Source organism: Lytechinus variegatus, chromosome 11, assembly GCF_018143015.1.
Source record: "Lytechinus variegatus isolate NC3 chromosome 11, Lvar_3.0, whole genome shotgun sequence".
Lineage (NCBI taxonomy): Eukaryota > Metazoa > Echinodermata > Echinoidea > Temnopleuroida > Toxopneustidae > Lytechinus > Lytechinus variegatus.
In genome coordinates this window covers 6,016,907-6,029,605 of record NC_054750.1, presented here as the reverse complement: position 1 = coordinate 6,029,605, position 12,699 = coordinate 6,016,907, and the positions used below count along the sequence as shown (strand labels likewise).

The 12,699-nt window shown below is 39.3% G+C and overlaps 1 protein-coding gene across 3 annotated transcripts in view; it reads right to left on the bottom strand.

The window, feature by feature from the left end:
* The window catches only part of LOC121423662 (serine-rich adhesin for platelets-like), a 45,902-nt gene that overhangs the window by 17,203 nt on the left and 16,000 nt on the right, over positions 1–12,699 (bottom strand). For all 3 annotated transcript variants that reach the window (XM_041619080.1, XM_041619082.1, XM_041619079.1), the window contains exons 2-3: positions 6,152–6,341; positions 508–3,924 (exon numbers count right to left, since the gene is read on the bottom strand). In XM_041619080.1, coding sequence (XP_041475014.1) covers positions 508–3,924; positions 6,152–6,236 — 3,502 coding nt within the window. In that variant the 5' untranslated portion in view covers positions 6,237–6,341. The remainder of the gene's footprint in view (positions 1–507; positions 3,925–6,151; positions 6,342–12,699) is intronic.

Genomic DNA, 12,699 nt, shown 5'->3' with positions numbered 1-12,699 from the left:
TCTATTGCTCTATACTGCCTATTGGAAGGGACGTGAATAGGATTGATGAAACAAAGACAACTTTAAGCCGCATTCTTAAACAGTAGCGGCTTCTATTTTAAGAGTGTGGTGTAAATATATGGTAGGACCTGCCAAGATTGTAAGCCATGCTCTTAACTTGTAATCTTAAGGATGGGTCCCTTCTTGATTAAACAAAGACATCGTTTTGTTATTATGACGAAAAATAAAGAAATTAAACAATCCTATTCTTGGACAGTTACAAGCATTATTAAAAGAAGAAATATTTGAAAAAAGGGGACAATTAGAACATACTTTTCACAAGTACATAACTTAATTTTCATAATTACATATATAACACTCCAACAACAATTTTTTTGAAGTATGAATTGTCCATCTCCATTAAGGTCTACTTGAAAGTGTATAATTTTGAAGGAAAACAGGGATGACATATACATTAGCCCTTAATTTGTCTCTACTACTTAAAACTCCAATATATATTCCACTCACCTTGCATTTGTGTAGGTTTAGAAAACACCGGTGTAAAAGCATGGTGAAGTTGTTGGAAGTCAGCTGGTTTTATCTCCTCATCCATCATCTCCGCAAAGGTTGTCGTTGGAGGAGCATCATCAACATCCTCAACACTAGATTCCACAGTCGCAACATCCGACGATGTTTCCGTCAAGAATACAGAGTCATTCTCATCGCTGTAGAGCCTCGCAAACGTGGTAAGCCCGAACTTGGTTGGGCTTGAGCACAGAGGAGCCACTATTGCAGAGTCTGGAGAAACCTCATCAACTTGGATGGAACGCGAATGTGTGTATCGGTTGACATCGGAACTACCGATACCAACAGAAACAGTTTTCAGGTTGTCACACCTGTCACAGATTCTATCCATGACAGTGCAGAGTCCAATACCAATGTTCCTTTGGTCAAGGACGGGTCCGTCTCCGATGGCAGCATCACGGGTGGGTATCCTTATCCCCAAGCCGATTGTCCTTTGCTGTTTTTTATCACAAAGATTACACATTGCATCATTCACATCACGGTCTCCCACTGCCACATTGACAGAACCAAGCAGTGATTTAGGATCACAAACGATGTCGGATCCAACGCCGATTGTCTTTGAGAGCACGCTGTGATTTGTCCCTATTGTACGTGTTCTTGTGGTACTCTCAGATACTCTCCCTCCCCCGATTCCTATTGTTCTTGTCTGGATATTATCACACTTCACGCAATAGCTATCAGCCACCGAGCACAATCCTACACCGACTGTCCGTGACCTCGACTCCAACATTTGGCTAGTATTAGTACCGATGGTGTGTGTATCTACTTTCCGGCAGCAGATAATGTCATTTAAGTCAATATCGTCCCCAACGCAACTATCCACATATTCAGCTTGCCTCTCTGTATTGCATGAGCTTGTCACAAGTTTAACATTTTCAGTGTTCGTATCACTATCCTTAGCCTCTGTGATTTCAGTACTGGTAAAGGAATCTTGGCATGGGCTTCTTTCAGGGAGAGCTTCCACACCTTTCTCAGCAGTACTGAACCCAGAGTCTATACCCACAACCGATTTAAAATACCGGACATTGTCAAAAGACAGTCCAGGACACGTCCCCCTCTCTTCGGTCAAGATGTTGACCGTATTGACTCCGCTTTCCTCACATTTGACCGACGTATTGGCTCCAAACTCCACCATCTCGATCACTTCCGTTTCAGTAGATTGCATATTGCTTGGTTGTATCCTTGCAGTAACTGACGCATCAGTCTTCGATGTTGAGCTGCCTTGCAGGTCGGTACCGATGTTCGCATCCGAACGCTTGGCTGAAACAGGTGGTTTGGTGTTAGTTCCCATAATCCTGGTTTGGATATTGTCCGTCACCGTGCCACGTTCACAAACATTCTTGGCAGTGGCTAGATGGTGCGAAGGGGGTGCTGTGTAGGTTTGTGTATTTAGAGTGGCGGGAGAAATAAGTCTTTCATTGCAGTCCTGCTGCAATGTGTTAGCTGTGGAGGGTGATTGAGGTAACAAGGTTGTGAAGCTGGTTAATGTTGAAGTTGGGTGTTCACTGGTTGAGTCAGCGTTAGAACCAGGTGAGGAGGAGGAGACATTATTAACCCTGATTGGTGTAATCAGACCCTCCCTGATTACCCCCTTCCCCCCTGCCTCTCCATCAGCTGATGAACCATTTCCCTCGCTCCCAGCCTTCTTAGGATCGGCACTGCCCCCTAAGCCATTCACGCTCCGTTTATTATCCCAGGCTGACAGGCTGCGAACAGTGCGTAAATGAACGCTTGACAATTTCACCGGCTGCATCTTGCTTTTCCTCTCAATGACCTTTGCAGTGTTTGGTTTCTCCACTTCTGAAATTAAATCCACGTTGATCCCAATGGATTTTGTCTCAGGAGATTTCAATGCGGTGATCATGTTAGCATCCACACCCACTGATCTAGTTTCTGCCTTGGCCCTTGGAACAGGTGTTACATAGGCTTTCTTTGGTGGGACAGGGGGTGGGTTGGGTTTCCCTTTTGGAATTGACGGCTTGGGGGATGTGGGAGGTCCCTGCGTTCTGTGCTGTGGTGATTTCAAAGGGGACATGAGTCTATGTTGAGGGGAAGATGGTGTAGGGCTTAGAGGACCAGGGCTACTGGTGCGACGTGTCACCCCAGGGGATGCTGGTCCAGGGCTACTAGCCCTTCCACCATGGAAGCCAAACCTTGGAGAGGGTGATCTACCTGGGCTACCAGGACTGAAGGGGCGAGTGGGTTTAGGTGACCTTACACTTGTAGGAACCATGTCAATATTGGGAAGCTCATAATATGGGGTGGACGAATCTCCATTGATTGTTATCACCCCATCGACCTCAACGACGCCATCACAGACACCAACATGTCGAAGGTGCCTCTCCTTGCTCTTTGATTTCAGCTGCAACATAAGTAACCGTTTTTCTTCCTTTAAGACAGAGATCTTGACCTGGAGGACTGGGATAGCCTTGACCTGTTCTTCAAGCTGCTTTAGGCGTAACAGAGCTGTAGCCATCTGCTGTCTAACAGCTGACAATGCATTTGTGCTGATAGATGACGGCGTGGATCGCCCTGATGCAGTGGACAGTTCCCCTATACTGGAAGCGCTACTCAACGGCCGCTTCATGTAGTCAATATCTGTGTAAGAACCTCCATTGGGAATGGGGGAGAAAGCACTTGAACTTCCCGTAGAGGAGAGAGAACTGGTGGAGCCACTCTGATGGGACATGGAAATCAGGTTGGAGATAGAAAGAGGACCATTGACGTTGCTATTGTAGATGTCCATCTTGTTATTGAGAGCATCCTGAAGAACCTGATAGCTTGGAAGACTACTCCTGCGCTCCATCTCAGGAGGATACCCCTGAGGGAGCGATGTGACACTCTCCGTCTCAAGATCACTCAAGCTTTGGTCATAACCCTCGGGTGGCAAACTCTGGGTATCCAGAAAACTTGCTTCCACTGCTGGCAGGTTCAAATCCTCAAACTTGGACTCTTTCCGCAACAGCTTTGCAAACTGCTGGTAAATCTTCCAAAATGCTGCATTTTCCTTTTCAAGGATCTTATCTGGTTCTAACTTCTCCTTCGATTTCTTGGGCCTCTTGGGGGGCAGGGAGCTACTCCGCGGTGGAATGAGCGGTGGTGGGGGGCGAATGCTTTTCACTGCATTGCGTGACCGGGATCGCTTTGTCTTCTTGATCTTCTTCAAGTTGGCACCAGAAGAGATGTCTTCGCAGAAGTTGACAAAGTCAAGATCAATGTGGTAGCCGTACGGACAGCATTCACACCGCTGGACTTGAGACAGATCAACATCCGAGGTTCCATTCACCTCAAGACTGTTGCTATTGCTGGAGTTGGTGTTGGCATAGCCATAACGGACTGGTATACGAGAGCGATGGTGACCTGTATATGAATGACAAAAGAAAAAAACAAACAGAAATTATAAAGTTGATAAGTATTGATAATAAAATGAATACAGATCAAACATGTGCATAGGACATTTACAACTTTCTCAAATTATGTTTATTCTCTCTATTCATTTTCCCATTTGAAAAAGTCATTGAATAAAACTATAAGATTTTAGAATATTATTTATATAAAGTTTCCAATAAAGAGTGGATTTTTAACCTGGTACTGAAATGAAAACTTAAAATATAAACAGTTTTAATTCTTGATAAAACAGGATTTATCATTCAAAATCATAATCTCTATCAGTATAACACATCAGTCATTTGTAATAAAATTAAAAAGGGATGCAAATCCATTTCATGATGGGGCCTGAAAAGAAGTAAGGACACATTAATAAAGCTCTGGATAACATACAACATAAAACCTGTAATGGGATTATGTAAGGGCATGAAATCATGCAAAAAACCTGAAGACTGGCTTCTCTGAAATAACTAAATATGAAAGCTACATTTTGAAGAACAGACATGCTTACAACCACATAGAAAAGAAATGATCCAAATGAAGGAAAATAAAAAGATAGAGCATGTGCATTTTAAAAAACACAATTTTTGTGTTGACATTTTACAGTGAATATGTGTACACAAGATAGCTCAAGTCAAAAATTCAAACTCACCAGAGTAATAGTATTCCTATGTGACATTGATAAGTAAACTCTAAAACACACTGACAAATATCATTATTCTCCAAGCCTGTCAGCACTCCTCGACAGTTAAGTAATGAACTGGTGAATGGCACCCATGGGGAATGATCATTTGCACAAACCTCTCCGCCCAAAATTAACCAATCCTTACAAGAGCAGGAGAGCCCTACAGACCCTTACAGTCACCGACCACAAGATGAAATGTCCACACTTCTTGAAACTAAAGGAGTCAGAGAAACTCCCAAACGCTTAAAACTTCCTCAGCCAAAATCTCTGATTGCTTAATCTATGATCAGCCGAGGCTTTCCAAAAATTGTGATGCGTTTCTGAGTGAGGAATACTCACTGATCCACCGTACAGATGAGGATGATCGCAGGCGAAATCACTCCGGAAAATGCCAGGAGCTACGGGACTAATTTGGTTTGAATATGATTCTATGGCTACATTTCCTGCAAACGCAATTTGGATAACACCACAAGTTGTGTGTTTGAATGAATTAGATTAGTGGGTTCACGGTTAAGCTAATTTTATCCCGTCGGTGACCAAGTGGATTTAATTATCTCCTTTTTCTTACTTTCCCTTTATCTCTTGATGGAATGGTACAGGAAAGATTTGTGCATGAGTAACATGGCCAGGCCGACGTCATCTTGGACAAGCAAAGGATTAGCATAATTTTTCAAACATGTGACCTTATTTTGGCACGAACATTTTGTGACAAGGTCCGGGGCAGAATGAATTAATGGTGGGCGTGACTTTTTGTTTTCTTCTAATGAAAGGTCACCAGCCGACCCCTGCAATTGATAGATGAATCATAATTCTGAGCCCCCTTATATGATAAGGATAAACAATTGTGAGGTCTCTGCTAACAAATAATCAGACATGTTGATACAGATTTATGATGTCAAACAATGAACATCATTATGCCTTATTTGCATTTTTGCATCTTTCATCCAATTAGTGCATCATTTCAATAAGGGGTAAAGTGGTGGTGGACTAAAAATTAAAATAAGAAAAATAATGAAAAGGAATCACATCCTTGCCATACTCTTGATCCTTAAATTCTTCGACCACCACCTTTTATTACCCTATATGGTTTCCCAATTCTCCCTTGACACCCCCCCCCATACCCATCTTATCATCCCTATCATACCTCTATAAAGAACCAACATTACTTAAGCAATTAACGACTAGAATTAGTCATTTTTAAAGACTTCATATAGAGGCCTACTAGTTCCAGTAGGCAATTATAGTGGCCATCACATGACAAAAGAAAGTACCTCTAAATTTTTTTCAAATCAACCTTTTCTAGATTTGGGTTAATTTTTGTATACTCTCCATGATGCTAAAGGAATTGTGAGTCACATAGACCTCAATTTCTGAAATATAGCTGTTTCAAAAGCAAGAAATTTGATGTACTCCCCAATAAAGCATGACACATTTTCCTCATTTACTCATCCCACCAAGTTACTTCCTTTTGTCATTTGATGGCAGATAATACGGAAGTATATAATCTCTCCTCACCTGGAGCCTGGGCATAGTAGTTCTCAATGGTGTACCCCTCCCTCGGTCCACCGTCGGCCATCCCCCGCATCATTGCCTGCGCCATGGTAACCGTCTCCGGGTGGAGCTAGATCTAAATGGAGTGATACCGGCTTGTCTCTCTCTATACACTGGTGATGGGCCAGTCAGCGTCTACTCTCGGCATACTCATCTGATAATGATACAAGAATAAGATCAAGAAAGAAATAATGATTAATATCATGTAGAATTGCAAAGAAAAGAAGCTGTATCTGTAGAATAAAACAACAGAAAACATCACATTTTGAGAGATATTGTTCCCTTCTCAACTGCATGTAAATTGCACCAGGGTAAAATCATGAGCTGTCCAAGAATGAAAATTCTGACAAAAGGGAAAGAACCTTAATTATTAGAGCAGAAACATAGACATAGAGATAGTGATATATTGATCACTATCACTCTGATGGATCGTGTGTTGACAGTCAGAAAGATGCAATTATTTGCTCTTGAACAGTTTCTTATACACTGGAACTGGAGACAAATCGTTCTTTCAACATGTCCCAGCCAAACACTTTCTCAACAACTGAAAAGTTCACTCCTGTTCTTCCAGTTGCCTTGTTTAAATTCAGTACCAATTGATCAATATGTCTACAAAAAAACAATGATTTTTCTAACTGATGATTTCAGTTATCTTAATCCTTAATGATAAACCCTGGCTTGCTGTAAGAAGCAACGTGGGGAGTAGACAGATCCTTAAAATGTCAAATCGTTTCCCTGAAGCACAGATGGCTCCTCACAGGAAGGCAAAGCACCTGTGTTTATCGACATTGGACCGGCCATCAAAATATTAATGGGAATGCCTGTCCCAAGAACGAAATGCTTGCGGCAAAGACATAAACATATTTCTTAAAGACATGATGATGATAACACAACACGAAATATCAATATACCCAGCAACAGCCCCCCTCAAAAAAAGAAGAAAATACAGTGTCATCTCAATCAACTACATCGACCTTCTCACTCCTTTTTTTACTTGTAAATTTTTTTTCTTTTAATCTTATGTTCCATCCTCTCTCTTTCTTCACTCCGTCTTTTTCTTCAAACCATCTTTTTATTGCTCTATTCATATAAAGCAAATGATAATCACATAACACGGATCAAAATTCTGTCATGGTTGTCAAATAAAAAGCAATGCAATCATGTTCCTGCTGTTGTTTTATTTTTGAAAAAAAAACTTCAAATAATGGAATGAAGATTATAGTTCTGAATTCAAGTAAGGTTAGCCGTACTTGTAAGGACATCAAAATGAAAATAATACCGCTAAAACTTTAAAGCAGTTTGTCAATAGGTAGCCTACATCTACAACTTCCTGTCCAAATCACTAGTATCATATAACTTCAGATAAACATTGTATCATATCAAAGAACAATTATTTTCATTCACTTATCCAGGTCTATGCAGAAATGATCTTCTCACAAAGGAAATCGCAATTAAGTTTTTTGGAGTCTTTCGTGTCAGAAAAGAAATTGGCTCAAATTTGAAGGGTCACACATGTATGTTGGCTGCCAGAGATTTTCTCCAGTTAATCTCCCAATCTCAAGTTCCAGCATCTTAGATCTCTGTTCAAAGATTAGAAGATGGATAGATGATCATCTGCTTTGCAGCTGAACTTGTTCAGTTGAGTTTTGTAAGTTCTTTTGTAGGTTTTGTTACTTGCAAGTTTTATATATATATACATTTCTGTGGGGTCCTACTTCACTTTCTCATTCCCTCATCTTCTTCACTTTCTCCTCCTTTCTCTCACTCTCTTATGATTATAATGATGATTTATTATTTTTATTATTCATTATTATTATAATTACTATCATCATTATCATCATCACTATCATAATTATTATTAATTTTATGGTTTTTATCATCATCATCAGTATTATCATTCCTCTCTCCCCCTCCCCTACGTGTCCTTTGTTTACCCTTTTACTTTCTTCTTTCGTAACTCTCATTATTTTTTCAATCATATAAGCCACATCCCTCAGTATGGTATTATTGCAATTCATCTTTCAAGAGTTTGTCTACTATCATTAATCCATCTGTATGTCTAACTTTTGACCCATGACTAACACATCAATATCAAAATTACAGGATTGAATTATCGGTGGAATTTGCTGGATTTTCGTACAGTTCATCTCTCCTAACATAATACCTCAAGATGTAATCACGTATTGTCCAGAGGAAGTGTGGACATTTGCCATTCATTGGTCACTTTAACTGACCAAGTATTTTGAGAGATTACAGATAAATGCAGAGCAGTAGCCAGTATTTCCTTTCAAAATAATGGACAAGATAACATCCTCTTTATAGTGATATTCATTTACTTGGAATGCTTCCTTTCAATATCAGCATTATAATGATATAGTCAAAGGCATATGGTTCGTACTTAAAATGTTTATTCACTTAAATTTTTGAAAAATACATAACTATAGAAAGACTTTTTTTAAAATTTCAATGCTACAGGGTGCAAGGGATATTGTAAATCAATTAATTTCCACATATTGCAGATATATGTATAGTGTAACAATAATTTAAAAGCATAATCAATGCAAATCCACTTCCTAATCACAAATTTAAGAGGTTGTTCTCATTACGCTTTCTAAAACTAGTTTACTGGAAACCGATTCAGGAAACCAGTTTGGAAGATTGCTTTGCTCGCGTTTTCACTTAATCACACAAAAGTGGTTTTCAAAATTACTTCACGTAAAGCGATCTTGTTGCTATGGAAACGCTCTCAGTGGGGTGACACATTTCGTGCGAATTTCGAAACGGCAGCGTAGGCATTCTACAGTTATCGTATGGAGTAGCGGGCTCTAAATAAGCGAAGATCTCTTCCCGAAGAACGGTTGTGTAGTCACACTAAAACCAGTTTAACAAGGCAAAGCGATCTTCAAAACTACATCGCGAGGTGGTTTTCTGAACTAGCTGGTTTGGAAGATTGCTTTGACTGTTCTCACTACACGTTAAACTAGTTTCCACTAAACTAGTTTCTAGTAAACTAGCTTTTAGGAAGGTAGTGAGAATGGTGTCTAAAAAACTTACCCACAATAATAAGTTCCAGAGCATAAAGTATGAATCCAACCAGCATTCCAAAATAAAATTCTTCAAAAATGCTTCAGAAAGGATATTATATTCCCATCACTTGAACAGACAACTCCAGTTCATACATTGATTTCCTCATGGAGCTTTTGTAGTAGGTCCACGATTTCCTATACGAACTCACTTTCTTGAATACCAAATAAAAACCCAAGCTCATTAATAGACAAGTATTGTGCTAGTTGCTACTAATAAGATTTCTAAAGTCCAAACTAAGGATTGCTGGACAACTCGTTTTTTAAACTAAATGTATAGCAATTTAATGGCACTAGAGTTATAAAGCTTTGTGGAATCATCTCCATTTCTTCAATTTCCTCTGGTTTTGAATGAGTCAGACCAGAGCATCCCTGGACTCTTACCTTAGATAAGGTCACTGATTATGGTCAAGCACATGGTCAGAAGAATGGTCAATTCCAAGGTAGTAAAAATCTCAAGTGATAAAGATTGCAAAATCGAAAAAGTTATCCTGAGGTTCTTGACTTAATAGTTGCATCCATTTTTCTTTTCATAATGATATCTGATTGAAAAATATAAATGCTAAAATATCACTTCAAAAGTTGTAATTCAGCCAAGCAGGTCCATAACCTGTTCCTTCTTTTCTTGCAAAATGGATAATAGAGAGAGCTCTTTATTCCAACAATGGTAGCATAAATAAGGCATAATAAACTAAAGAGGAATATGGAACTAAAACTCAAAGCTTAATTTTGCAATTTTAGTATGAATCAACGTAACTAATTTATACAAATGTGCAATTTATCAAAGGCCTATGTATCAATGAAAAGGATATGAAATAAAATTTTGGATATGTATTAATCAAACTTAGCATACCTTTGCAAGGTATAGTAATGATTCACAAGATGTAACAAATAAAAAAAATAATTCAGCACGGAAGATAAAACTTCAAATATAGTCATATATATCATGCAGCAAGCTAAGGCTGAATTCCCATCACCTCGCAAATTCAGCTTCATAATCTGATAATTGAGACTAATGACAGACAAAATTGAATTATTCGGCAGAAAAGGCTTTCCTCAACCCCCTAACGGAAGGGCACATGTGGGGACCAAGTCCGGCAGTCTAGCCAGCATATAAGCTTCAATTGTCTACTTTTGATTTTGTGCTATGCTGAGAATTTGCGTCGCCATTCCATATCTTTTTATGTTACCATCTGTAGTACCATCAGATATCAAGTAGTTTATGAGAGACTCATTTCCGAAGTTGGAACTGTTTATCTGCTTCTGTCAGTTGAAATGTTTTGTTGACTGGCGGCAACAGGGTCTCCCCAACCTTGAGGTTCTGACCAGAGTTCAGTTTCCATTTGATAAAAAAACAAAGTAATTATAGCTGATATGGTAAATGAAAGTGTCTGTTTACTGATAAAAAAATAAAAATGATAAGTTATGAGAGAAGAAATTCCCAATTCCACCTCCCCACTTAACTTTGCCATTATGAATTTATGAAATAGACCAACATTGTGGAAACAGTGCTGAATTAGAGTACTGTCTTATTGGAATATTTGAATGCATCAGTTACATAGCATTATCAGATAGAAATTTAAAACACTTATCTTCCAGAGTTTCTACCATTTGTCTCCCAAAAAGAGTATCTCTTAAAGAGAAATACCAGTAGTTGCAGTAAACACTGATTTCATGAGAAAATCTGTACAAGGCTTAATTGTCAGTATATCATCAAGGATCTAGATCTGGTACAGTCACATAAGGCGGTTTCAGACCGCCTCGAAGTTCGCCAGTTCCAGGTATTCTCTGATCGGGAAATTTACCCCGATCAGAAAATACCAGGTATTTTGGTAATGTGAAAGCAAACTACGCGTAATTTCCCCGAAAGAAAATACCCGCTAAATAGTAGGTACTTGGCGAAATTACAAGAACTTTTGTGGGGATTTTTCCAAGGTCGCAGGTATTTTGGCGATGTGAAAGCAAATTACGGGAACTTTTATCCCAGCGTGTCGTTGGGCGCGGCGGCGTGGGTGGCTGCTGGGCTAGTGATTTTGAATCTCCCGCCTTGCCTGCTTATCAGACCACACTGCGCATGCTCGTAACTTCGGGAACTTATCCCGAAGGATGTGTTTCGGGGCGGTGTGAATGCAGGAATAATTAACAGGTATTTTTTAGCCTTAAAAAGTTCTCGTAATTTAACGGGGATTCTTGTGATCGAGGCGGTTTGAAACCACCTAGTAACTGAACTTTGTGAAATCTTGAAATCTACGCTGAAAAATATTCACACTGAAGATCACCAACACAGATAAGCGCACGTGGGACAGTGTATTATTATTGCTTTGAATGTTGTGCCCGAAGCTCGACCCGAATCCTGTGCTTATTTGCTAATTTCTCAGCAATTACATCAATTCTTCCAGAATACTTTGGCACATATTCTTTATTTATACAAACAGACACTTTGGTGGTCATTTCATTGGAATCTGTAAGAACTCATTTTGACATCGTTACCAAAACTAGCATTTACCTTTAATGTCAAAATTTCTTTTTATTTATCTGTTTACACAATTACACAAATAGGAATGATTATTATTACTAATGATTTGACTCCTCGGATCCTATCATCCCCCACCCCCCCCCCTCCTATCCATAGGCGGCGGAAGCGGGGGGGACAGGGGGGACGTGTCCCCCCCTAAATTTGAGGAGGGGGGGACGATCCCCCCCTAAATTTGTTGTTGATGACCTTTTTTTTTTTTTTTTTTTTTTTTGCTTGTCAATTTATTTTCCTACGTCCCCCCCTAAAATTTTTGGGTTGAAAACCTTTTTTTTTTCTTGTCAAAATTTTTTTGGTTGTCCCCTCCTAAAATTTTTGGCTTCCGCCGCCAATGCTCCTATCTAATTCTATCTATCTTCATTATTTCTCCAGATGTGTCTCTCCCTCTCTCTCCATTACCCCCTTTGCTCCTTTTCTCTATTTCTGTCTTTATCCATCTATCTATCTGTCTGTCTGTCCTTCTCGGGCTTCTGAATATATCACTGTCTGAGGGTAAGACATTATAATCTCCTTTCTTGTTAATTATATCCAATTCATAAAAACATCGCCAGTGAAAGTAGGGGCACAGCACATAAGCTTTTTCTTTCAAAAAATAAATAGAAATCAGATCAAGGCTAGTTACCAATTCATGACTGGATTAAAGCTTTTCTTTTCAAATTGACAGCTTTAAACATGCAAGGGAAAAACCACTGAGGTACAAATTAACTACTCCTTATTCAAATCCAAATAAAAAAGACAAAACAATACCAACCCAGCACTTAGTCATGAACAAACAGGCTTCTGATTTGCCTGATGAGATAATCCTAATCCATTAATCTTAATATTGATCCAAAGACAATTATATAGTCTTTTATTTTCTTTAACCTAACACTGGATATCATGTACTCAGTGATATA